Source organism: Zonotrichia leucophrys, chromosome 1A (genome assembly GCF_028769735.1).
Source record: "Zonotrichia leucophrys gambelii isolate GWCS_2022_RI chromosome 1A, RI_Zleu_2.0, whole genome shotgun sequence".
NCBI classification, from domain to species: domain Eukaryota; kingdom Metazoa; phylum Chordata; class Aves; order Passeriformes; family Passerellidae; genus Zonotrichia; species Zonotrichia leucophrys.
In genome coordinates this window covers 71,045,262-71,069,935 of record NC_088170.1, presented here as the reverse complement: position 1 = coordinate 71,069,935, position 24,674 = coordinate 71,045,262, and the positions used below count along the sequence as shown (strand labels likewise).

The following is a 24,674-nucleotide window of genomic DNA, read 5'->3' as shown; positions in this document are numbered from 1 at the left end:
AAAATGCCCCTGACAGCAACAAACAACCCAAGGTTGATGTGTTGGGAGTGAAAAGCACATGGTAAAAAAAACCAAAAAATCAGGAGTGCCCAAATCCCCCAAAATTCCCGTGGGAACTGGGGACAACGTGAAGGTCCTGGAGAGGCAGAGGGACCCAGAGGATGCACAAATGTTACACCTGGGAGCAGCTCCGTGTCAGCTCTGCTCAGCCCCTGGGTCCCAAATCCCTGGGTAAAACAATCCCTGGATCCCAAATCCCTGGGTAAAACAATCCCTGGATCCCAAATCCCTGGGTAAAACAATCCCTGGATCCCAAATCCCTGGGTAAAACAATCCCTGGATCCCAAATCCCTGGGTAAAACAATCCTTGGATCCTACAATTCCTGGATAAAACAATCCCTGGATCCTACAGCCCCTGGGTAAAACAATCCCTGGATCCCAAATCCCTGGGTAAAACAATCCCTGGATCCCAAATCCCTGGATAAAATGATCCCAAATCCCTGGGTAAAACAATCCCTGGATCCCAAATCCCTGGGTAAAACAATCCCTGGATCCTACAATCCCTGGATAAAACAATCCCTGGATCCTACAGCCCCTGGATAAAACAATCCCTGGATCCCAAATCCCTGGGTAAAACAATCCCTGGATCCTACAGCCCCTGGATAAAACAATCCCTGGATCCCAAATCCCTGGGTAAAACAATCCCTGGATCCCAAATCCCTGGGTAAAACAATCCCTGGATCCTACAGCCCCTGGATAAACCAATCCTTGGATCCTACAGCCCCTGGATAAACCAATCCCTGGATCCCAAATCCCTGGATAAAACAATCCCTGGATCCTACAGCCCCTGGATAAAACAATCCCTGGATCCCAAATCCCTGGTAAAACAATTCCCTGGATCCCAAATCCCCGGATAAAACAATCCCTGGATCCTACAGCCCTGGATAAAACAATCCTCAGATCCTACAATTCCTGGATAAAACAATCCCTGGATCCCACAATCCCTGGATAAACCAATCCTTGGATCCTACAGCCCCTGGGTAAAACAATCCCTGGATCAAACAATTCCTGGATCCTACAATTCCTGGATCCAATAATCCCTTGATGCCACAATCCCTGGATCCCACAATCCCTGGATAAAGCAATCCCTGGATCCCACAACCCCTGGATCCACAGACCTGGATCCCACAATGCCTGGATAAAGCAATCCCTGGATCCCACAATCCCTGGATCCACACTCCCTGGATCCTACAGTCCCTGGGTAAAACAATCCCTGGATCCTACAGCTCCTGGATCCTACAATTCCTGGATCCAATAATCCCTTGATGCCACAATCCCTGGATGCTACAATCTCTGGATCCCACAATCCCTGGATAAAACAATCCCTGGATCCAACAATCCCTGGATCCTACAGCCCCTGGATAAAAACTCTGGATCCCACAATGCCTGGATAAAGCAATCACTGGATCCCACAATCCCTGGATCCCACACTCCCTGGATCCTACAGCCCCTGGATAAAACAATTCCTGGATCCAACAATCCCTTGATGCCACAACCCCTGGATCCCACAACCCCTGGATCCCACAGACCCTGGATAAAACAATCCCTGGATCCTACAGCCCCTGGATAAAACCCCTGGATCCCACAATGCCTGGATAAAGCAATCCCTGGATCCCACAATCCCTGGATCCCACAATCCCAGGCTCAGGAAAAATGGGAACTGGGGGGAAAAAAAAAATCCTTCAGGACGTTGGGATGGAGCTGCAGGTCCTGGCAGCGCCACGCTGGCTCCAGGTGGGATGGAATTCCCTTTTCCCACACTGGGATTTGGGGCTGGGGCTAAACCAGTGCTCCCAGCACAGCACGGAGCCTTTCCCTTTTCCCACTCTGCTCCCAGCAGGGATGAGGCCATGGGAAGCTGGGAAGGGGATTATCCCAAGCAAATGATAAAAATACAGGGAAAAAGTTTTGGAAAGGTGGCCTTGGCTCAGGGAATGCCTGGCAGGGAGGTGCTGCCTTTCCATCACTTTGGGAATTTTTTCCCATCATTTTTCCTTTGCTATTAAAGCCCCTTCATCCCTCCTGGATGCCTCAGGTGTCCCAGCTGAGCAGGGACAGCAGCTCCAGCACGGGAACTGCTCCAGGAAAAGTGCAGGGAAGCTCCAGGAAAAGCAGCCAGGGGTGACACTGAGGGACAGGGAGCCACAGGGAAGCTGATGCCAAGGGATGGGAAAGCCAGGGAGCTGCAGCTGGGGCTGTGTCCCACATCCATCCTCCCAGCACAGGGATCAGGGGTTCCCACTGGAATGGGGCTCAGCCATCACCTCCAGATTAAAGGACGGCACCAAAAACTGGCCCAGGGTGCAGCTGATCCAACAGCCATGGAAGCTGGGCTCCCAACAAAGCTCTGGATCAGCTTCTCCTTAAAAAGGGTTATTCCAATGGAAAAAAAAAAAAAAAAAAGGAAGCAAAAGGGGTCACCTAAAAAAATGCCAACTCGCAAAAAATGCCCGGATTGTTTCTCCATGATCCTTTCCCCAAGTTCCCAGTGCAGGCTCCCCCATTCTCCCAGGAGCTTGGCACAGCCAGCACCTCCCCTGGTACAAAAACACCCCCTGGACTGGGGGTTCCCTGCTCTGCTCTGGCACACAGCCAACAGCTCCCAGCGGGAATTCCGTGTGTTCTCACTGCTCCTTGGGCCGGCCCTGGCCCCGGCAGCGCGCCAGGAGCGGCCCCAGGCCGTGCCACAGCTCCGTGTACATCAGCGTGCCCACGAAGACAAAGGCCGTGCCCAGCCAGTGCCAGCCCGTGAAGGGGTTCTGGAAGTACAGGATGGAGAAGATGAGGCTGACGAACTTGCGCAGCGTCACCACCAGGGTGACCGTCAGCGACGTGCACTCCGTGGTCAGGATGAACACGCCGCGGATGCAGACGTACCTGGGAGCGGCAGCTAAGGGACAGCAGGGATGGAGACTGGGATTCCCTTTGGGAATGGGCAGCCTGGTGTGGATGGGGGAATTCCCTCCTGGGATCAGCTTGGTTGGAATGGGACACACCGAACTCAGGGAAAGCCCAAATCTGATTCCCCCTCTGGAGCAGCAGGGCTGAGTTGGAAGCTCCAAACTCCTCCACTTCCATGGAGCAGCAGTCCCAGAATCCCAGAACAAACCAGGCTGGAAAGACCCTTCAGATCTTTGGACCTTTGAGGTCCAACCTAGAAACCAAAGTTCCCTTTCCCCCTATTTTCAGAGTTACACCAACAGCAGCTCCCGAGGGCAGGGAAGACTCCAAGGATTTTCCTCCTGGGAGCAGCAGCTAAGGGACAGCAGGGATGGAGACTGGGATTCCCTCTGGGAATGGGGAGGAGCAGGGGATGGGGGAATTCCCTCCTGGGATCAGCTGGGTTGGAATGGGACACATCAAACTCAGGGACATCCCAAATCTGATTCCCCCTCTGGAGCAGCTGGGGCTGAGTTGGAAGCTCCAAACTCCTCCATTTCCCCTGGAATTCCAGGGAGCCAGGGATCTCCTGGATCTCCAGGAGTTCCTGGATTCCAGGGAGCAGAAGTCCCAGGTTCCCACAATGAACCAGGCTGGAAAAGACCTTTGAGATCACTGAGTCCAGCCTAAAAAACCAAAGTTCCCTTTCCCCGTATTTTCAGAGTTACACCACCAGCAGCTCCCGAGGGCAGGGAAGACTCCAAGGATTTTCCTCCTCCTGGGAGCAGCAGCTAAGGGACAGCAGGGATGGAGACTGGGATTCCCTCTGGGAATGGGCAGCCTGGTGTGGATGGGGGAATTCCCTCCTGGGATCAGCTGGGTTGGAATGGGATGCTATGAACTCAGGAACATCCCAATTCTGATTCCCACACTGGAGCAACTGGGGCTCAGGTGGACAATGGAAGCTCCAACTTCCATGGAGCAGAAGTTCCAGAATCCCAGAACAAACCAGGCTGGAAAAGACCTTTGAGATCACTGAGTCCAGCCTAAAAAACCAAAGTTCCCTTTCCCTGCATTTTTGGAGTTACACCAACAGCAGCTCCCAAGGAGGGCAGGACATTTCAGGAAAGACTCCAAGGATTTTCCTCCTCCTGGGAGCAGCAGGTAAGGGAGAGCAGGGATGGAAACTGGGATTCCCTCTGGGAATGGGGAGGAGCAGGGGATGGGCAGCCTGGTGTGGATGGAGGAATTCTCTCCTGGGATCAGCTGGGTTGGAATGGGATGCTATGAACTCAGGGACAGCCCAAATCTGATTCCCCCTCTGGAGCAGCTGGGGCTGAGTTGGAAGCTCCAAACTCCTCCACTTCCATGGAGCAGGAGTGCCAGAATCCCAGAACAAACCAGGGGCTGGAAAGACCCTTCAGATCTTTGGACCTTTGAGGTCCAACCTAAAAACCAAAGTTCCCTTTCCCCCTATTTTCAGAGTTTCACCAACAGCAGCTCCCAAGGGCAGGGAAGACTCCAAGGATTTTCCTCCTGGGAGAAGCAGGTAAGGGAGAGCAGGGATGGAAACTGGGATTCCCTCTGGGAATGGGGAGGAGCAGGGGATGGGCAGCCTGGTGTGGATGGGGGAATTCCCTCCTGGGATCAGCTGGGTTGGAATGGGACACACCAAACTCAGGGAAAGCCCAAATCTGATTCCCCCTCTGGAGCAGCTGGGGCTGAGTTGGAAGCTCCAAACTCCTCCACTTCCATGGAGCAGGAGTGCCAGAATCCCAGAACAAACCAGGCTGGAAAAGACCTTTGAGATCAAGTCCAACCTAAAAAACAAAAATTCCCTTTCCCCATATTTTCAGAGTTCCACCAACAGCAATTCCCGAGGGCAGGGAGGACTCCAAGGACTGAGGAAGGCAGCCCCAGCCCTGCAGTGCCACCCCACAAAAGGTGGGATCAGGGATAAAGGATACTGGGTGATGACGTTCATCAGGAGGTAGAACCACATGATGGGCAGGGTCAGGCCGATCACCGGCACCTGGAACAGCTCTGCAGGGAAAAAAAGGGAAAAAAATGGGAAAAAAGGAAAAAGGATGGGATGAGATCACTGCTGGAGGAACCTCTCTCCTTGCCAGGCCTAACCATGACCCAGGACTCCCTGCAGCCTTACTCAGCCTGCAATTCCAGAGGGAAGAAGGGAAAATAGGGAAAAATATTAGGAGAAAAGCTCTGTCTTGGTGTCCTGTGTCAGAGGAATCCACTCTGTTCCCACAGCAAATCCTGAGGAGCCCCAGCAAAAAAAAAATAAACCCCAGCAGGTCCATGTTGACATCCCTGACTGAGGATCAGGTCCTGGTGCTCCCATTTCTGAGCTCCCACGTTCTTTTTCTCAGGGATCACTCTTGGATGAGGTTGGTGTGTGGGAATTGGTAAGAAACTTGGGCTTTAAACATGGAATTGTGGAATGGTTCCTTAAATTCCACCCCAGCCATGGCAGGGACACCTCCCACCATCCCAGGCTGCTCCAGCCCCAGTGTCCAACCTTGGGCATTGCAGGGATCAGGGGCAGCCCCAGCTGCTCTGGGAATCCCTTCCCAAAATCCCAGCCCAGGCTCCCTCTCCAGGGAATTCCCTCCATTCCCAGCTCTCCCAGCCTGGCATTGGATCCATCCCCACCCCGACTCCTCTCCAGGAAGGGATTTTGGGCTCTGGGGGCTTCACTGGCAATCTCAGCACTCCAGGAAGGGTCTCCCTTCCCTTTGCCATCCCCAACTTCCATAAAAACCCCTGGGGATGGATTCTGAGTGTCCCAAATGCCAGAATGGTTTGGGTGGGAAGGGCCCTTCAAGCCCATCCCATTCCAAGCCCACCATCCCAGGCTGCTCCAGCCTGGCCTTGGGCACTGCAGGGATCAGGGGCAGCCCCAGCTGCTCTGGCAATGCCAGCCCAGGCAGGAATTGCTCATTGCCAAGATGCCACCCATGGCTGCCCTCTGGCAGTGGGAGCCATTCCCTGGGTGCTGTCCCTGCAGGCCTTGTCCCCAGTCCCTCTGCAGCTCTCCTGGAGCCCCTGCAGGCCCTGCCCTGTGCTGGCAGCTCTCCCTGGAGCCTTCCCTGCTCCAGGGGAACATTCCCAGCTCTCCCTGGATCCCTCCCTGCTCCAGGGGAACATTCCCAGCTCTCCCTGGAGCCTTCCCTGCTCCAGGGGAACATTCCCAGCTCTCCCTGGATCCCTCCCTGCTCCAGGGAAACATTCCCAGCTCTCCCTGGAGCCTTCCCTGCTCCACGGGAACATTCCCAGCTCTCCCTAGAGCCTTCCCTGCCCCAGGGAACACTCCCAGCTCTCCCAGCCTGACATTGGATCCATCTCCTCTCCAAGACATTCACGGACCCAGGGCCTTCACTTGCAATCTCAGCAAACCATGAAGGGTCTCCCTTCCCTTCTCCTCTCTTTTCTCTCCCCATTTTCCATAAAAATCCCTCAGGATGGATTCTGAGTGTCCCAAATCCCAGAGTCCCAGAGCAGTTTGGGTGGGAAGGGACCTCCAAGCTCATTCCTGGGACACCTCCCCTGTCCCAGGCTGCTCCAATCCTTCCTTGGGCACTGCAGGGATCAGGGGCAGCCCCAGCTGCTCTGGCAATGCCAGCCCAGGCAGGAATTCCTTCCTGAAATTCCTCAAAATCCAAAAGGCCTGGAACACCCCAAGATGCCAGCATGCACAAGTGCAGGAATGAATGAACTTCCCAGAGGATTTCCCAGAGGATGGGGAGGCCCAGGAGCAGGGATGCCCCAGGCCAGCACTCACCAGACTGGCTGAAGAGCACGGCGTGCTGGTAAATGTTGGGAGCCAGGAGCAGGAACCCAGGGAGCGGCAACGCGTGCTGGGGGAGAAACAAAGCAGGGTGGGATCAGGGGAGGGGAATCCACCCAAAATCCCTGCTGGAAAGCAGCTGGATCACGGCAGCTGGATCACAGCAGCTGGATCACAGCTGGATCACTGCCTGCTCCCTCCTGGCACTGTGGGATCCTTTTTGTGCCCAGTGCAGGAGTGCCCTGGTGTCCCAGACATCTTTTATGGAAAATCCTTTCCTTGGGATTTTTCCTCCTGAGAAGCTGAGAGGCCTCAAGGACAAAATGTAAACATTGATTATCTGCTGCTGTGCAATGCAACAGGTGCATCTGGGATTGGCCCTTGTGCTTTTTTCTAATTAAGAGCCAATCACAGTCCAGCTGGCTCAGACTCTCTGAGACACAAATTTTGTTATCATTCTTTTTTTTTCTATTCTCAGCCAGCCTTCTGATGAAATCCTCTCTTCTATCCTTTTAGTATAGTTTTAATGTAATATATATCATAAAATAATAGATCAGCCTTGTGAAACGTGGAGTCAGATCCTCATCCACTCCCTCAGAGCCCTGAGAAGGGAGCCTGGAGCAGGGGGAGCCCAGGACTCACGTTGTAGAACAGAGCTTCCTTGGAGTGCTTCCCAAATCTCTTGTACAGAGTCTCCTGGAAAATGCCCATCCTGGCAGACATCAGCAGGGCAAAGGTGAGGGCAGCAATGCCTGCAAGGGAAGCACAGCACTCACCAAATTTGGCTTTCAGGGGAAAAAAAAAACCCAAACAAGCTGCCCAGAGTTGGTAAGAAAACTGATAACGATTCTGGGGTTTGATTACAGGTCTCCAAGAGATCCCTTAAAAATACCAGGGATGCACTTTGTGCCACTACTGATAACAATCAATCCCAGATTTCCCAAAGAGCCACCAACAGACCCAGGGTGGAGGCAGGAAACCACAGATGAAGCCTCACGTGTGAGATGCTGTGCTGAGGAGCACCTGGAGCAGCCCCAGCCCCTCTGCTCCAGGCAGGGCTGCCTTTGCCAGGAGAATTCCCAGAATCCTGCCAGCACCCCAGAAACGTGGCCCTCACATACCCAGCAGCCACCAGAGGAAAGCCTGGGGTCCATCCTCTTCATTTGAGCTGGAGTCTGACGCCTGAGGGGACACACAAGAGTCACCAAGAGCCACCAGGTCCCTGCAGCAGCCCCGGGCTGCCCACCCTGCTCCAGGGAACGCAGAGATCCCAGCAGGGAATGGCAGAGTCTGATCAAATCAGGGTTGTTCCTGAAAGGAACGGCCTGGTTTGATGAGATTGAACTCTTTTAACCACAGAAATCATCAGTGCTGCTTTACAAGCTCTCAAAGCCAGCCCATTCCCAGATCCCTGTGTCCCCGTGCCATTCCTGCATTCATGTCCCCATTCCTGTGTTCCTGTGTCCCCATCCCATTCCTGCATTCCTGTGTCCCCATTCCCAATTCCTGTGTCCCACCCATTCCATGTTCCTGTGTCCCCATCCCATCCCATTCCTGTGTCCCCATTCCCAGATTCCTGTGTCTCCATTCCATTCCAGGTTCCTGTGTCCCCATTCCCAAATCCCTGTGCCCCCAGCCCATTCCCAGATACCTGTGTCCCCATCCCATTCCTGTGTCCCCATCCCATTCCTGTGTCCCCATTTCCCAGGATCCCTGTGCCCCCATATCCCAACATCCCTGTGTCCCCATCCAACCTCCCATGCTGCTGTGTCCCCATTCCACAAATCCCTGTGTCCCCAGTTCCAAATACCCTGTGTACCCCATCCCACTTCCAGGTTCCAGTGTACCCCATATCCAAACCCTGTGCCCCCATCCCATTCCAGTTCCTGTGTCCCCAGTCCCAGAGATGTCTCTCTATGAAGGAATAAGAGCCCTGGCCAAGCCCATCAGGACCTAAAACCAGACCTAAACCAGACCTAAAACCAGACCTAAACCAGGCCTAAACCAGGCCTAAACCAGGCCTAAACCAGACCTAAACCAGCTCTAAAACCAGACCTAAACCAGACCTAAACCAGGCCTAAACCAGACCTAAACCAGACCTAAAACCAGACCTAAAACCAGACCTAAACCAGGCCTAAAACCAGACCTAAACCAGCTCTAAAACCAGACCTAAACCAGACCTAAACCAGGCCTAAAACCAGACCCAAACCAGACTTATGGTGAGGAAATGGAGGAGATGAGGCTGAGGGCACAACTCCAGCTGGAGCCGCCTCAGCTCCCTCCCCATGTTCCAGGGAAAATCAGATTTATTCCCCTTTCCCTCAGCTCCACCTCAGGCTCAGCCCTGCTGGGGCTGGGGAATTTGGGGCTGTGGGATGATGGGGAATTTGGGGTGATGGGGAATTTGGGGTGATGGGGAATTTGGGGCTGTGGGATAATGGGGAATTTGGGGCTGTGGGATGATGGGGAATTTGGGGCTGTGGGATGATGGGGAATTTGGGGCTGTGGGAAGGATTTGAGCTGTGGGATAATGGAATTTGGGCTGTGGATAGGGAATTTGGGCTTGGATGATGGAATTGGGCTGTGGGAATATGTGTAATTGGGGCTCTGATAATGGGGAAATTTGGTGTTGGATCAGTGATGGGGAATTTGTGGGCTGTGGGTGATGGGGAATTTGGGGCTGCTGGGTGATGGGGAATTTGGGGAGGTTTGAGCTGTGGGATAATGGGGAATTTGGGGCTGTGGGATAATGGGGAATTTGGGGTGATGGGGAATTTGGGGCTGTGGGGTGATGGGGAATTTGGGGCTGTGACAGCTCCCCTTCATTGCCAACCCCTCTGAGCTGGATTAAGTGCTCCAATTTTCCCTCTGTACCATTTTTTGTCATCAGCTGATGGGTCAGGTTGTGGGTCTGTGCTGGGGTGATGGGGAATTTGGGCGGGTATGGGTTGGTTGGATGGGGAATTTGGGGCTGTGGGGTGATGGGGAATTTGGGGCTGTGGGATGATGGGGAATTTGGGGCTGTGACAGCTCCCTGCCATTGCCAACCCCTCTGAGCTGGATTAAGTGCTCCAATTGTCACTTTGTGCCATTTTTTGTCATCAGCTGATGGGGTCAGGCCGTGGGTGCTGACCCAGGGACAGCTCTGAGTGTGTTCCACGTGGATTTGCTTCCCTCCCTCCTGCTCTCCCAGCACAGGCACTTCATTTAAAGGTCAGGCTGGAAAAATCCAGCCTGAAAAGCAACAACCTCTTGTGGGATGGAAAGAAGGAAGATTTCTGATGGATTTTTGTTTAGGATTCACCTGCTCCTGCCTGCCACACAAGGCAAGGAAAAGCAGCTTCTTTCTGTTACCTCTGAGGCAAAAAAAAATGAGATTTATTCCCAAAAAGCAGCATGAACAAGTGCAATTAATTAATTAATTAATAATTCATGAAATCCCACAGGAAACTAGAACCAGGAGGAAAAGCTGCTGGGGAACAGATGCAGAGGAAGGAGACACCTCCATGAGAAACCAAAGGGAATTGCTGAGGCTGTCCCTTGCCATGCTTACCACTTGCTTGGCAGACATGAAGGTGCAGGTGAAGATGCCCAGGGACACCAGGGCTATGGAGCTGTACTTGGCCACGCTGTACCTGCACGGGGGACAAGGGACACGTCACCAACCCCGCCTGGCTCACACCCATCCCTGCATTCCTGCTCCAAACCTGGCACAAGGGGCACATTCCCACCCCTAACCCTGGCATGGCCAGCTCAGCACCCCAAGAACCTTTTCTCCCCACATTTATCTCAGTTTATCCCAAAGCTCCAGCCCTGACTCTGTGCAGGCACACTCACACTTATCCTGTTTATCACAGTTCCAGCATGTTATTAATGTATTATCAATGTGTTATCAGCATGTAATTAATGTGAAATCAACATGTTATCAGCATGTTATTAATGTATTATCAATGTGTTATCAGTGTGTTATGCACAGGGGACAAGGGAGAGGTCACCAACCCCACCTGGCTCACACCCATCCCTGCATTCCTGCTCCAAACCTGGCACAAGGGGCACATTCCCACCCCTAACCCTGGCAGGGCCAGCTGACTCCAGCTCAGCACCTCAAGAACCTTTTCTCCCCAAATTTATCCCAGTTTATCCCACAGCTCCAACCTTGACTCTGTGCAGGCACAGCTCTGACTTATCCATGTGTTATCAACAAGTTATATCAGTCATGTAATTAATTGTGTTATCAACATGTTATCAGCGTGTTTACTAATGTATTATACAATGTGTTTATCAAGTGTGTTTATGCACAGGGGACAAGGGACACGTCACCAACCCACCTGGCTCACACTCACCCTGCTTCCCTGAATTCCTGCTCCAAACCTGGCACAAGGGGCACATTCCCACCCCTAACCCTGGCACAGCCAGGTCAGTCACCCCAAGAACCTTTTCTCCCCACATTTATCCCAACACTTCTCCCAGTTCATCCCACAGCTCCAGCCCTGACTCTGTGCAGGCACAGCTCTGACTTATCAACATGTTAATGTGTTATCAACATGTTATCAACATGTTATCAGCATGTTACTAATGTGAAATGTGTTATCAGCATGTTACTAATGTATTATCAATGTGTTATCAGTGTGTTATGCACAGGGGACAAGGGACACGTCACCAACCCTGCCCAGCTCACATCCATCCCTGCATTCCTGCTCCAAACCTGGCACAAGGGGCACATTCCCACCCCTAACCCTGGCACAGCCAGCTGACTCCAGCTCAGCACCCCAAGAACCTTTTCTCCCCAAATTTATCCCAGTTTATCCCAACACTTCTCCCAGTTCATCCCAACACTTCTCCCAGTTCATCCCACAGCTCCAGCCTTGACTATGTGCAGGCACAGCTCACACTTATCAACATGTTAATGTGTTATCAACATGTTATCAGCGTGTTACTAATGTATTATCAATGTGTTATCAACATGTTATCAGCATGTTTTAATGTATTATCAATGTGTTATCAGTGTGTTATGCACAGGGGACAAGTGAGGTCACCAACCCCGCCTGGCTCACACCCATCCCTGCTTCCCTGCATTCCTGCTCCAAACCTGGCACAAGGGGCACATTCCCACCCTAACCCTGGCAGGGCCAGCTCAGCACCCCAAGAACCTTTTCTTCCCAAATTTATCCCAACACTTCTCCCAGTTCATCCCACAGCTCCAGCCCTGACTCTGTGCAGGCACAGCTCTGACTTATCAATGTGTTATCAACATGTTATCAGCATGTAATTAATGTGAAATCAACATGTTATCAGCATGTTATTAATGTATTATCAATGTGTTATCAACATGTTATCAGCATGTTACTAATGTATTATCAATGTGTTATCAGTGTGTTATGCACAGGGGACAAGGGACACGTCACCAACCCCACCTGGCTCACATCCATCCCTGCTTCCCTGCATTCCTGCTCCAAACCTGGCACAAGGGGCACATTCCCACCCCTAACCCTGGCAGGGCCAGCTGACTCCAGCTCAGCACCCCAAGAACCTTTTCTCCCCAAATTTATCCCAGTTTATCCCAAAGCTCCAGCCCTGACTCTGTGCAGGCACAGCTCTGACTTATCAATGTGTTATCAACATGTTATCAGCATGTTATTAATGTGTTATCAACATGTTATCAGCATGTTACTAATGTATTATCAATGTGTTATCAGTGTGTTATGCACAGGGGACAAGGGACACATCACCAACCCCGCCTGGCTCACATCCAACCCTGCTCCAAACCTGGCACAAGGGGCACATTCCCACCCTAACCCTGGCACAGCCAGCTGACTCCAGCTCAGCACCTCAAGAACCTTTTCTCCCCACATTTATCCCAGTTTATCCCAAAGCTCCAGCCCTGACTCTGTGCAGGCACAGCTCTGACTTATCAATGTGTTATCAACATGTTATCAGCATGTAATTAATGTGAAATCAACATGTTATCAGCATGTTATTAATGTATTATCAATGTGTTATCAGTGTGTTATGCACAGGGGACAAGGGACACGTCACCAACCCTGCCTGGCTCACATCCAACCCTGTTTCTCTGAATTCCTGCTCCAAACCTGGCACAAGGGGCACATTCCCACCCCTAACCCTGGCAGGGCCAGCTCAGCACCCCAAGAACCTTTTCTTCCCAAATTTATCCCAACACTTCTCCCAGTTCATCCCACAGCTCCAGCCCTGACTCTGTGCAGGCACAGCTCACACTTATCAATGTGTTATCAGCATGTTATTTCATGTTATTAATGTGTTATCCACACAGCCGTGGAAAATCTCTTCCCAGCCCAAAATTCCAGCCAAGGAAGGAGGGAGAGATGGAGATGCACAAGGAGCCATTCCAGCCTCTGTGTCCTGCTCTCTGTCCCAGTTTGCCATCATTGAAATCAGAATATTTAACAGGAAAAGTGATGGCACAAACCAGCCAGCGGGATTTAATAATGCACAGCATTCCCTGAAGAGATGGAGTTTGGGATTTACCTTTTCTTCAGGATGATGACCCCTAGAGCCATGCTTGCTATGAGAGAACCCTGGGGGAGTAAAAACTCGATTAAAACAAGAAGAGAAAACCAGACCAGGAGGTGAGAGGCCAGAACTGCCCAGCTTGGGATGCTCACAACAAGAACACCAGGAGAAACTCCAGATTGGAGCAGGAAAAGTGACAGGGACAAGGAACAGCTTCCCTGAGGTTGGATTTTGGGAAAACTCCTGCCCTGAAAGGATTTCCTGGAGGGATTTCCAAGCCCTGTGGATGTGGCACTGGGGACAGGGGGCAGTGCTGGGAATGGTTGGGCTCCATGAGTTTAAAGCTCCTTTCCTGCCTCAGGGATTCCATGATTGTGAGTCCCTTCATCCAGGAGAAGGGCAGAAGGTGAGCTTGGGAACCAGGATTGGATCTCCAGGCCAGGGATCTCCTCTTTCTTCTTTTCCCGTGTGTGACAGAACCCAAACCCCTCTGGAAATCCCATCCATCCCTCAGCAAATCCCACTGGTTTAACTGGGACCAGGAGCCCAGCTCCAGGATTGGCTGCAGGAGCAGAAGCACCCTCAGAGTTCATGTGGGACGGGTCTCCTGCAGTGTCCCCTTCCCATTCCAGGTTCCTGTGTCCCCATTCCCACATTCCTGTGTTTCCATCCCATTCCCACGCTCCTGTGTCCCCTTCCCATTCCTGCATTCCTGTGTCCCCATTCCAGGTTCCTGAGTGCCCATTCCAGGTTCCTGTGTCCCCATCCCATTCCTGTGTCCCCATTCCAGGTTCCTGTGTCCCCATCCCATTCCTGTGTCCCCATTCCCACATTCCTGTGTCCCCATTCCTGCATTCCTGTGTCCCCATCCCACTCCCACATTCCTGTGTCCCCATCCCATTCCTGTGTCCCCATTCCAGTTCCTGTGTCCCCATTTCTGCATTCCTGTGCCCCCATCCCATTCCAGTTCCTGTGTCCCCATTCCCAGATTCCTGTGTCTCCATTCCATTCCAGGTTCCTGTGTCCCCATTCCTGCATTCCTGTGTCCCCATCCCATCCCATCCCATCCCATCCCATCCCATCCCATCCCATCCCATCCCATTCCATCCCATCCCATTCCTGTGTCCCCTTTCTGCCATTCCTGTCTTCCTTTGCCATTCCCAGGTTCCTGTGTCCCCATCCCATTCCTGTGTCCCCATTCCAGGTTCCTGTGTCCCCTTTCTGCCATTCCTGTTTTCCTTTGCCATTCCCATTCCTGTGTCCCCATCCCATTCCTACATTGCTGCGTCCCCATTCCAGGTTCCTGTGTCCCCATCCCATCCCATCCCATCCCATCCCATCCCATCCCATCCCATCCCATCCCATCCCATCCCTGTTTCCCCATCCCAGGTTCCTGTGTCCCCATTCCCACGCTCCAGTGTCCCCATTCCAGGTTCCTCTGTCCCCATCCCACTCCTGTGTCCCCATCCCAGGTTCCTGTGTCCCCATCCCATTCCTGTGTCCCCTTTCTGCCATTCCTGTCTTCCTTTGCCATTCCCATTCCTGTGTCCCCAGCCCATTCCTGTGTCCCCATCCCATCCCTGTGTCCCCATCCCATTCCTGTGTCCCCATTCCAGGTTCCTGTGTCCCCATCCCATCCCATCCCATCCCATCCCATCCCATCCCATCCCATCCCATCCCATCCCATCCCATCCCATCCCATCCCTGTGTCCCCTTTCTGCCATTCCTGTCTTCCTTTGCCATTCCCATTCCTGTGTCCCCATTCCAGGTTCCTGTGTCCCCATCCCATTCCTGTGTCCCCATCCCATTCCTGTGTCCCCATCCCATTCCCAGGGATAGGAATAACCCTGGCCTGGTTTTATCCTTTAGGACCTCTCCAGATCCCAGCTATTCCACCCTCAGGATGTGCTGTGGGCAAAGAGCTCCCACCAGGAGATTTTGTTATTCCCAACAGCTGGGGCTCCATTTCCTTGGGGTTTAAAAGATCTTTTAGCCTGGCACTCATCCACACTTAAGGTAAGATGCAGTTTAATGCTTTTTTTTCCCAAAGCAAAGACTTGTGCAGGTGGAATTAATCCCAAATCCCAAATAATCCCAAATCCATGCTCTCTGACCATGATATTCAAGAGCAGGATCTGACCCCCTTGGTGGCAGGGAAAGCTGGATCCCAGCCAGAGCCTGGGATTGGTTTTGTCACTGCCCCTTCCCCCTCAGCTCTGCAATTCCCAAGCCTGGACCTGCTTCCCTGTCTGTCCATGGATCTGGGATTTAATGATCAAACCCATCAAGGGAAACCTTGGGAGCGGGGCTGGAGCTCCACAGGGGCCTGGTGCTCTGAGGGCACGTGGGGCAGCAAGGATGGAATGGGAGCCCCAGGAGGATGAGGAGGATGAGGAGGATGAGGATGAGGAAGAGGAGGAAGAGGAGGATGAGGAAGAGGAGGAAGAGGAGGATGAGGAGGAAGAGGAGGAAGAGGATGAGGAGGATGAGGAGGAAGAGGAGAATGAGGAGGATGAGGAGGATGAGGATTAGGAGGATGATGAGGATGAGGATGAGGAGGAAGAGGATGAGGATGAGGATGATGAGGAAGAGGAGGAGGATGAGGAGGAGGAGGATGAGGATGATGAGGAAGAGGAGGATGAGGAGGAAGAGGAGGATGAGGATGATGAGGATGAGAAGGAAGAGGATGAGGAGGATGAGGAAGAGGAGGATGAGGAGGATGAGGATGAGGAGGAGGAGGAGGAGGAGGAGGAAGAGGAGGAAGAGGAGGAAGAGGAGGATGAGGAGGATGAGGAGGATGAGGATGAGGAGGATGAGGAGGATGAGGAGGAGGAGGATGATGAGGATGAGGAGGATGAGGAGGATGAGGATGAGGAGGAGGAGGAGGATGAGGATGAGGATGAGGAGGATGAGGAGGATGAGGATGATGAGGATGAGGAGGATGAGGAGGATGAGGAGGAGGAAGAGGATGAGGAGGATGAGGAGGAGGAGGAGGAGGAGGAGGAGGAAGAGGAGGATGAGGAGGAGGATGAGGAGGATGAGGAAGAGGAGGATGAGGAGGAGGAGGATGAGGAGGATGAGGAGGATGAGGAGGAGGAGGATGAGGAGGATGAGGAGGATGAGGAGGAGGAGGAGGAGGAGGAGGAGGAGGATGAGGATGAGGATGAGGAGGAGGAGGATGAGGAGGATGAGGATGAGGAGGATGAGAAGGAGGAGGAGGATGAGGAGGATGAGGATGGGATGAGGAAGATGAACAGGATGAGGATGAGGAGGATGAGGAGGATGAGGATGAGGAAGATGAGGAAGAGGAGGATGAGGATGAGGAGGAGGAGGAGGAGGAGGATGAGGAGGATGAGGAGGATGAGGATGAGGAGGATGAGGAGGATGAGGATGAGGAGGATGAGGAAGATGAGGATGAGGATGAGGAGGATGAGGAAGAGGATGAGGAGGATGAGGAGGAAGAGGATGAGGAGGATGAGGAGGATGAGGATGAGGATGAGGAGGAGGAGGAAGGCTCACCGAGCGGAAGATCATGTGCAGCGGCATGGCGATGTTGAGGTTCAGGGCGTAGTTATTGACCACGCTGACGGTGAAGAACATGGCCACCATGATGCAATAGTTCCTAAAGAGGGAAAAGCAGCGGGAGATGGGCAGGGACCCCCTGGGACGCTGAGGGACCCTCAGGAGGCACAGAGAGCTCTCAGCCCCATCACCAGAGCACAAATGTGAGCTGAATTTGGGTCATTTTCCAGGAAAACTTTCCCTTCCCGCTCCCACCACACCAAACCCCAGACACAAAAACCTCCTGAGGCAAAAACTCTGCCCTGTTTGTGACAGGGAATGGAAATTTCCCTTTGAAAATTCCTGATGAACGTGGATTTTACCCAGCCTGACAGCTTCCCAACGTGGGATGGGATTTCCAGAGGACAAACGGCCAATCCATTTTCTGAGAAGCTTTTTGGAGATCAGAGATGTGATTCCGGCGATGGCTGTACCTGATGGGGATGGCCGGGCGCTTCCTGCCCAAGTTGGCCTCGAAGATGAAACCTTCCAGGGCGATGAACAGGAACTGCGAGAAGGTGACGATGTTCCCGCAGCCGGGGAAGCGCCTGCGGGCACGGAGGGACGGGGTCAGCGCGGGCACGGAGGGACGGGGTCAGCGCGGGCACGGAGGGACGGGGTCAGAGCGGGCACGGAGGGACGGGGTCAGAGCGGGCACGGAGGGACGGGGTCAGGGCGGGCACGGAGGGACGGGGTCAGGGCAGGCACGGAGGGACGGGGTCAGGGCGGGCACGGAGGGACGGGGTCAGGGCGGGCACGGAGGGACGGGGTCAGGGCGGGCACGGAGGGACGGGGTCAGCGCGGGCACGGAGGGACGGGGTCAGGGCGGGCACGGGGGGACGGGGTCAGGGCGGGCACGGAGGGACGGGGTCACAGCGGGCACGGAGGGACGGGGTCAGCGCGGGCACGGAGGGACGGGGTCAGGGCGGGCACGGAGGGACGGGGTCAGCGCGGGCACGGAGGGACGGGGTCAGCGCGGGCACGGAGGGACGGGGTCAGGGCGGGCACGGAGGGACGGGGTCAGGGCGGGCACGGAGGGACGGGGTCAGGGCGGGCACGGAGGGACGGGGTCAGAGCGGGCACGGAGGGACGGGGTCAGCGCGGGCACGGAGGGACGGGGTCAGCGCGGGCACGGAGGGACGGGGTCAGCGCGGGCACGGAGGGACGAGGTCACAGCAGGCACGGAGGGACAGGGTCAGAGCGGGCACGGAGGGACGGGGTCACAGCGGGCACGGAGGGACGGGGTCAGGGCGGGCACGGAGGGACGGGGTCAGGGCGGGCACGGAGGGACGGGGTCAGAGCGGGCACGGAGGGACGGGGTCAGGGCGGGCACGGAGGGACGGGGTCACAGCGGGCACGGAGGGACGGGGTCACAGCGGGCACGGAGGGACGGGGTCAGGGCGGGCACGGAGGGACGGGGTCACGGCGGGCACGGAGGGACGGGGTCAGGGCGGGCACGGGGGGACGGGGTCAGGGCGGGCACGGAGGGGTGGGGTCAGGGCGGGCACGGAGGGACGGGGTCAGGGCGGGCACGGAGGGACGGGGTCAGGGCGGGCACGGAGGGACGGGGTCAGGGCGGGCACGGAGGGACGGGGTCAGGGCGGGCACGGAGGGACGGGGTCAGGGCGGGCACGGGGAAACGGCACCGGCAGCCAGCAAACGGGGGATCCTGGACCTGTTCCCAGAATCCTGCCCTGCTCCCAGAATCCTGCCCTGCTCCCAGAATCCTGTCTCTATTCCCAAAATCCTAGCCCTTTTTGCATAATCCTATCCCTATTCCCATAATCCTATCCCTTTTTTCGAAATCCTGTCCCTATTCCCAGAATCCCGTCCCTTTTTTCGAAATCCTGTCCCTATTCCCAGAATCCTGTCCCTATTCCCCAAATCCTGTCCCTATTCCCAGAATCCTATACCTATTCCCAGAATCCTGTCTCTTTTTCCAAAATCCCATCCCTGTTCCTAGAATCCTGTCCCTTTTTTCATAATCCTGTCCCTTTTTCCAGAATCATATCCCTATTCCCAGAATCCTATCTCTATTCCCAAAATCCTATCCCTTTTTGCATAATCCTATCTCTATTCCCATAATCCTATCTCTATTCCCATAATCCTGTCCCTATTCCCCAAATCCTGTCCCTTTTTTCATAATCCTGTCCCTTTTTCCAGAATCATATCCCTATTCCCAGAATCCTATCCCTATTCCCAAAATCCCATCCCTGTTCCCAGAATCCTGTTCCTTTTCCCAGAAACCTGTTCCTTTTTCCAGAATCCAATCCCCTTTTCCAAAATCCAATCCCTTTTTCCAGAATCCTGTCTCTTTTTCCAAAATCCCATCCCTTTTTCCAAAATCCTGTCCCTATTCCCAGAATCCTGTCCCTTTTTTCATAATTCTGTCCCTTTTCCCAAAATCCTATCCCTATTCCCAGAATCCTGTCCCTATTCCCACAATCCTATCCCTTTTCCAAAATCCTATGCCTATTCTCAGAATCCTGTTCCTTTTCCCAAAATCCTATCCCTATTCCCAGAATCCAATGCCTTTTTCCAGAATCCTGTCTCTTTTCCCAAAATCCCATCCCTTTTTCTATAATCCCATCCCTTTTTCTATAATCCCATCCCTTTTTTCATAATCCTATCCCTATTCCCAGAATCCAATGCCTTTTTCCAGAATCCTATCCCTGTTCCCAGAATCCTGTCCCTATTCCCAAAATCCCATCCCTGTTCCCAGAATCCTGTTCCTTTTTCCAGAATCCAATCCCCTTTTCCAAAATCCAATCCCATTTGCCAAAATCCAATCCCCTTTGCCAAAATCCTATCCCTTTTTCCATAATCCCGTCCCTGTTCCCAGAATCCTGTCCCTATTCCCATAACCCTGTCCCTATTCCCATAACCCTGTCCCTATTCCCCAAATCCTATCTCTTTTTCCAAAATCCCATCCCTGTTCCCTGAATCCTGTCTCTATTCCCAAAATCCTAGCCCTTTTTGCATAATCCTATCCCTATTCCCAGAATCCTATCCCTTTTTCCAGAATCCAATGCCTTTTGCCAGAATCCTATCTCTTTTTCCAAAATCCCATCCCTGTTCCCAGAATCCTGTTCCTTTTTCCAGAATCCAATCCCCTTTTCCAAAATCCAACCCCCTTTTCCAAAATCCCATCCCTTTTTTCATAATCCTGTCCCTATTCCCAGAATCCCATCCCTTTTTCTATAATCCCATCCCTTTTTTCATAATCCTGTCCCTTTCTCCAGAATCCAATCCCTTTTCCATAACCCAATCCCTTTTTCCAAAGTCCTGTCCCTATTCCCACAATCCAATCCCTTTCCCACACCCCAATCCCTTTTCCCACAATCCCATCCCAAAATTGGGATTTCTGGGTGCCAAAAATCCCTTTGGTTGTGAATTCTGGAAGTGACCAAAATTGGGATTTCTGGGTGCCAAAAATCCCTTTGGTTGTGAATTCCAAAATTAACCAAAACTGGGATTTCTGGGTGCCAAAAATCCCTTTGGTTGTGAATTCTATTTTGGACCAAAATTGGGATTTCTGGGTGCCAAAAGTGGGAGATGCAGGGATTTTGGGAATATTTCCCATTTTTTATTCTGCAAGACACTGAGGCCGAGCATTCCTGGGAGAGCCCATGGGACATCCTGTCCCTGGATGCAGATTTGCAGGATTCAAGCTGGGAAATGCTCTGGAAAAAAGGAAATTTCCAAGCTGTCCCCTCCAAATTCTCCTGTGTCACCCCCAGGGCTCTGAGGGGCAGCAGCACCTGGGGAAGGCAGGGCTGAGAAAGCAAAAAGGGGATTTTTTTAACTGGAAAAATCAAATCCCAGAATTTTGATTTTTCCCTCTGCCCACCTGGCAATTCCCACATCCTTCCCAGAAAAATTATCAATAAAACTTCATAATCCAGAAAACTTTGTTATCCATAAAACTTCAACTTTGAAGGTGAAAGGTTCAAAAGCTCCTGGGAAAAAGTGACCTTGAAGCAGAGGCAGAAGCTGCAGGATGGCAAATCTTATCTGCAGCCTTTCAGCTCCAGAGAGGATCACAAGGAGCTGGAAATTTGGGTTTTGTCCCCTCCCAAAACCCACAGCCCTGGGCGTGACCCCATTTTATCAGCAGTTTTGGGTTTTCCAGATGTTTTTTTTTTTTCAGATAAGAATTCTGGGCTCCTTTTGTGCCTCACAATCCTCACTCAGATCCACCTAAAAAAATGAGATTAATCCTGATCTGCCAAGCCAAGATCTGCTTCAGTTGTACACAACAGGAAAGAATCATCCCAGCAAGGAATTTCCTTGCACTCTCTCCAAATTCACCACATGCAAAGGGAGAAAATCTGATTTTTGTCCCTTCCACAGCAATTTGAGCCCCTTCAATCGAGAAATTGGAGATTTCTTGTTCTGCCTCCATAATCCAGCAGGAATATTTCTCTCCTCTGCCCTGCAGCCACTCTCCACACATTTAAAGCTTTTTCTGTGCCCTCAGGCATTTCCAGATTAAACAATTCTCATTCCTTTGCTTTATTTATAAACCCTGAGCAAATTTCTTCCCAATTTCTTCACCTTTGCTACTTCCTGGCATCCTGCTCCAGGATTTTGTTTGTTATTGGGAATATCAGAGTTGGGATATTGGGATTATCAATATTCATCTGCAGGGGGAATTCTCCTTCCAAAACTCAATGAAATAATGAAATTATCCCAATTTTGGGGCTAAAGGTGAGCAGGGCAAGTAAAAAGCCCAGGAATTGAGGTGTTAGGAGTGGAGGAATTTTGAAAGTGGATGGGAGGCGCTGCTTGAAAGAGGTTTTGTGTGAAAAGCAGTTTTTCCTTCATGTTTGCAATTTGAACTTTTGGAATTTGCTCCTCTGGGTTTCAGCCACTTTTGAATAATTCAGTCTTTGAACAGGGCTAAATATTTTGGTTTCAGGTTTGTTTGGAGGAGAAATGAGTGGCAAAAAAAGCCAAATCCAAAGGGGTTTTTTTTTTGCTTCCAAAGGGTTCATTCCTCCTCTGTCATTCCAGCAGGAAAGGCAGAGATTGGAGCAATCCCTGAGAGGAAAAACAACTCCTGACACAACTCTTCCTCCAGGATGAGGAAGGTGAGAGCCCCAAAACCACCAGGGTGAATGAGGAAGGTGAGACCCCCAAAATCATCAGGGTGAGTGAGGAAGGTGAGAGCCCCAAAAACATTGGGGTGAGGAAGGTGAGGTCCCCATAAACATTGGGGTGAGTGAGGAGGATGAGATCCCCAAAATCATCAGGGGGACAAAGGTGAGAGCCCCAAAAATATCAGGGTGAGTGAGGAAGGTGAGAGCCCCAAAACCATCGGGGTGAGTGAGGAAGATGAGAGCCCCAAAAACACCAGGGGGAGGAAGGTGAGAACCCCAAAAACCACCAGAGTGAGTGAGGAGGATGAGATCCCCAAAATCATCAGGGGGATGAAGGTGAGAGCCCCAAAAATATCAGGATGAGGAAGGTGAGATCCCAAAAACATTGGGGTGAGGAAGGTGAGAGCCCCAAAAACACCAGAGTGAGTGAGGAAGATGAGAACCCCAAAATCATTGGGGTGAGGAAAGTGAGAGCCCCAAAAACACCAGGGGGAGAAAGGTGAGATCCTCAAAATCATTTGGATGAGGAAACTGAGATCCCCAAAACATTGGGGTGAGGAAGATGAGATCCCAAAACCACCAGGGTGAATGAGGAAGGTGAGATCCCCAAAATCATCGGGGTGAGGAAGGTGAGAGCCCCAAAACATTGGGGTGAGGAAGGTGAGATCCCCAAAATCATCGGGATGAGGAAGGTGAGAGCCCCAAAAACATCAGCGTAGGGAAGGTGACATCCTCAAAATCATCAGGATGAGGAAGGTGAAATCCCCAAAATCACCAGGGGGAGGAAGGTGAGATCCTCAAAATCATTAGGATGAGGAAACTGAGATCCCCAAAACATTGGGGTGAGGAAGATGAGATCCCAAAATCATCAGGATGAGGAAGGTGAGATCCCCAAAACCATCAGCCTCCAACAACCTGGCAATCAAGGGGACTCGGTGACTTTGCAGTGACGATCCCAGGTGGGAATCATTCCCAGACTCCCGGGTGTAAAACATTCCCTGCTGTCCCCGGGCTCAGCTCCTGTCTCGTCCCGGGCATTTCAGCGCTGCCCGGGATGAGGGAGAGGGGACATCCCGGTGCCCGGACAGGTCAGCGACACGGCCACAGCCAGGGGACACCCCCAAAACCCCCAAACCCCACTGAGGGGACACAGTGATGATCCAGCTCCGGGCTCCTCCATGAGGGGCACCAAGGCCTGAGGGGTGAAACCCCCTCAGTGCCCCCGCACCCCAAATCCCCCCAATCCCCCAAAGCCACCGTGGCACCGCTGCTCCCCTCACACACGCTGAGGCCTCACCCCGATCCCACTGCAATGAGCTCCCCTGAACCTTTATCCCCCCCAAACCCTCCCCGCGGCCCCGCACCTGGCCAGCAGCTCCAGGAACACCACGTTGCTGCAGCAGCCGCCGAACACCAGCCCCACCGCCACGGCCGGGTGCATGGTGTCGCTCCGGGCAACGAGGCGGCGTCCCGGGCCGCGGCCGCATCCCGATCCCGGGGCTCTGCCCCGCTCCCGGCCCCGGCCCCGCCGCCCCCGCTTCCTCCGGCCGCCGGTAGTTCGCTCCCGGGAACTACAACTACAACTCCCGGCAGGCCCCGCGCCGTCTCAGCGCGGCTCCCGGCGGGACCCCGCCGCGGGGCACGATGGGAGTTGTAGTTGTGGTCTGAAAAATGTGATGGCGGCGCTGAGGTGGCGTCAGGAGGAGGCGCGGCTCCGGCGCTGGCTGTGGCGGGGAGCAGCCCGTAATTGACTTTTTGGGGTTATTTAGTGACCCCAAAACGCCAGTTAGAGGCAGTTCCTAAGGATGCCGTGCCAAAGAATTCCTAAGAATAATTATTATTGAAAGGGAGAGCTGGGAATGTTCCCCTGGAGCAGGGAAGGCTCCAGGGAGAGCTGCCAGCACAGGGCAGGGCCTGCAGGGGCTCCAGGAGAGCTGCAGAGGGACTGGGGACAAGGCCTGCAGGGACAGCACCCAGGGAATGGCTCCCACTGCCAGAGGGCAGCCATGGGTGGCATCTTGGCAATGAGCAATTCCTGCCTGGGCTGGCATTGCCAGAGCAGCTGGGGCTGCCCCTGATCCCTGCAGTGCCCAAGGCCGGGCTGGAGCAGCCTGGGACGGTGCTGTGAAATACAAAGCTGTGCTCCGTGTCAGTCACAAACAGGCGATGTGTGTAGTTGTGAATGCGAAATGTGTGGACCCCAACAATGGGAGAGCTGTGAATTCTAATAAAAACTGAGGAGAATAAAGCATGGAAAAAAGGCCTTTGAACCTATCTGTTGTTGGCAAATTAACCCTAGTTGATTTAGGAGCATTGGAATTAAAGTGTTAAAGATGTTGCTTTTTGCCTGCATTTAATCCATAAAGAGTTCTGCAATAATACCATTTGAAGTATAATTTTAGAATATTACTTGTATCTTTGAAACTATAGCTTTGGAATATACATAAAGGAAATATGCTTATCTCAGGCCTTATTGAAGCAGAGAAAAGCAGCTTGAGAAAGGAAGATGAACATCACCTCAAGAATTTATGGTTTTGACCAAAGAGAAACTGGACCGCCACCATCTGGGATCCTCCTTTTGAGATACACCCTGAGAAACTAAATCACAATAGTGTATAGAATCATGATGGAATAATTTGGAATAAAAATTGCTGATGACTAAAACAATTGGAAATAGAAACTGCTGAGAAAGCTGATGAGTGCCCCTATAAATACCTGTAAGCACCAATTATCGGCGTGCAGGTGGAGGGAAAACTTCCCCCACTGTACCCAGCGCT

At 52.7% G+C, this 24,674-nt stretch overlaps 1 protein-coding gene across 1 annotated transcript; it reads right to left on the bottom strand.

Moving 5' to 3' along the window:
- Positions 1 to 1,183: 1,183 nt before the first annotated feature.
- Positions 1,184 to 23,443, bottom strand: SLC35B4 (solute carrier family 35 member B4). The gene is made up of 10 exons (XM_064703097.1): positions 23,262 to 23,443; positions 17,230 to 17,343; positions 16,754 to 16,856; positions 13,250 to 13,299; positions 10,299 to 10,380; positions 7,867 to 7,927; positions 7,388 to 7,497; positions 6,740 to 6,815; positions 4,908 to 4,983; positions 1,184 to 2,937 (listed from the first exon to the last, which is right to left on the bottom strand). Exons 1-10 carry the CDS (start codon positions 23,336 to 23,338, stop codon positions 2,685 to 2,687), a joined length of 1,002 nt encoding a protein of 333 aa, XP_064559167.1. The 5' UTR covers positions 23,339 to 23,443; the 3' UTR covers positions 1,184 to 2,684.
- Between the last annotated feature and the right edge of the window lie 1,231 nt (positions 23,444 to 24,674).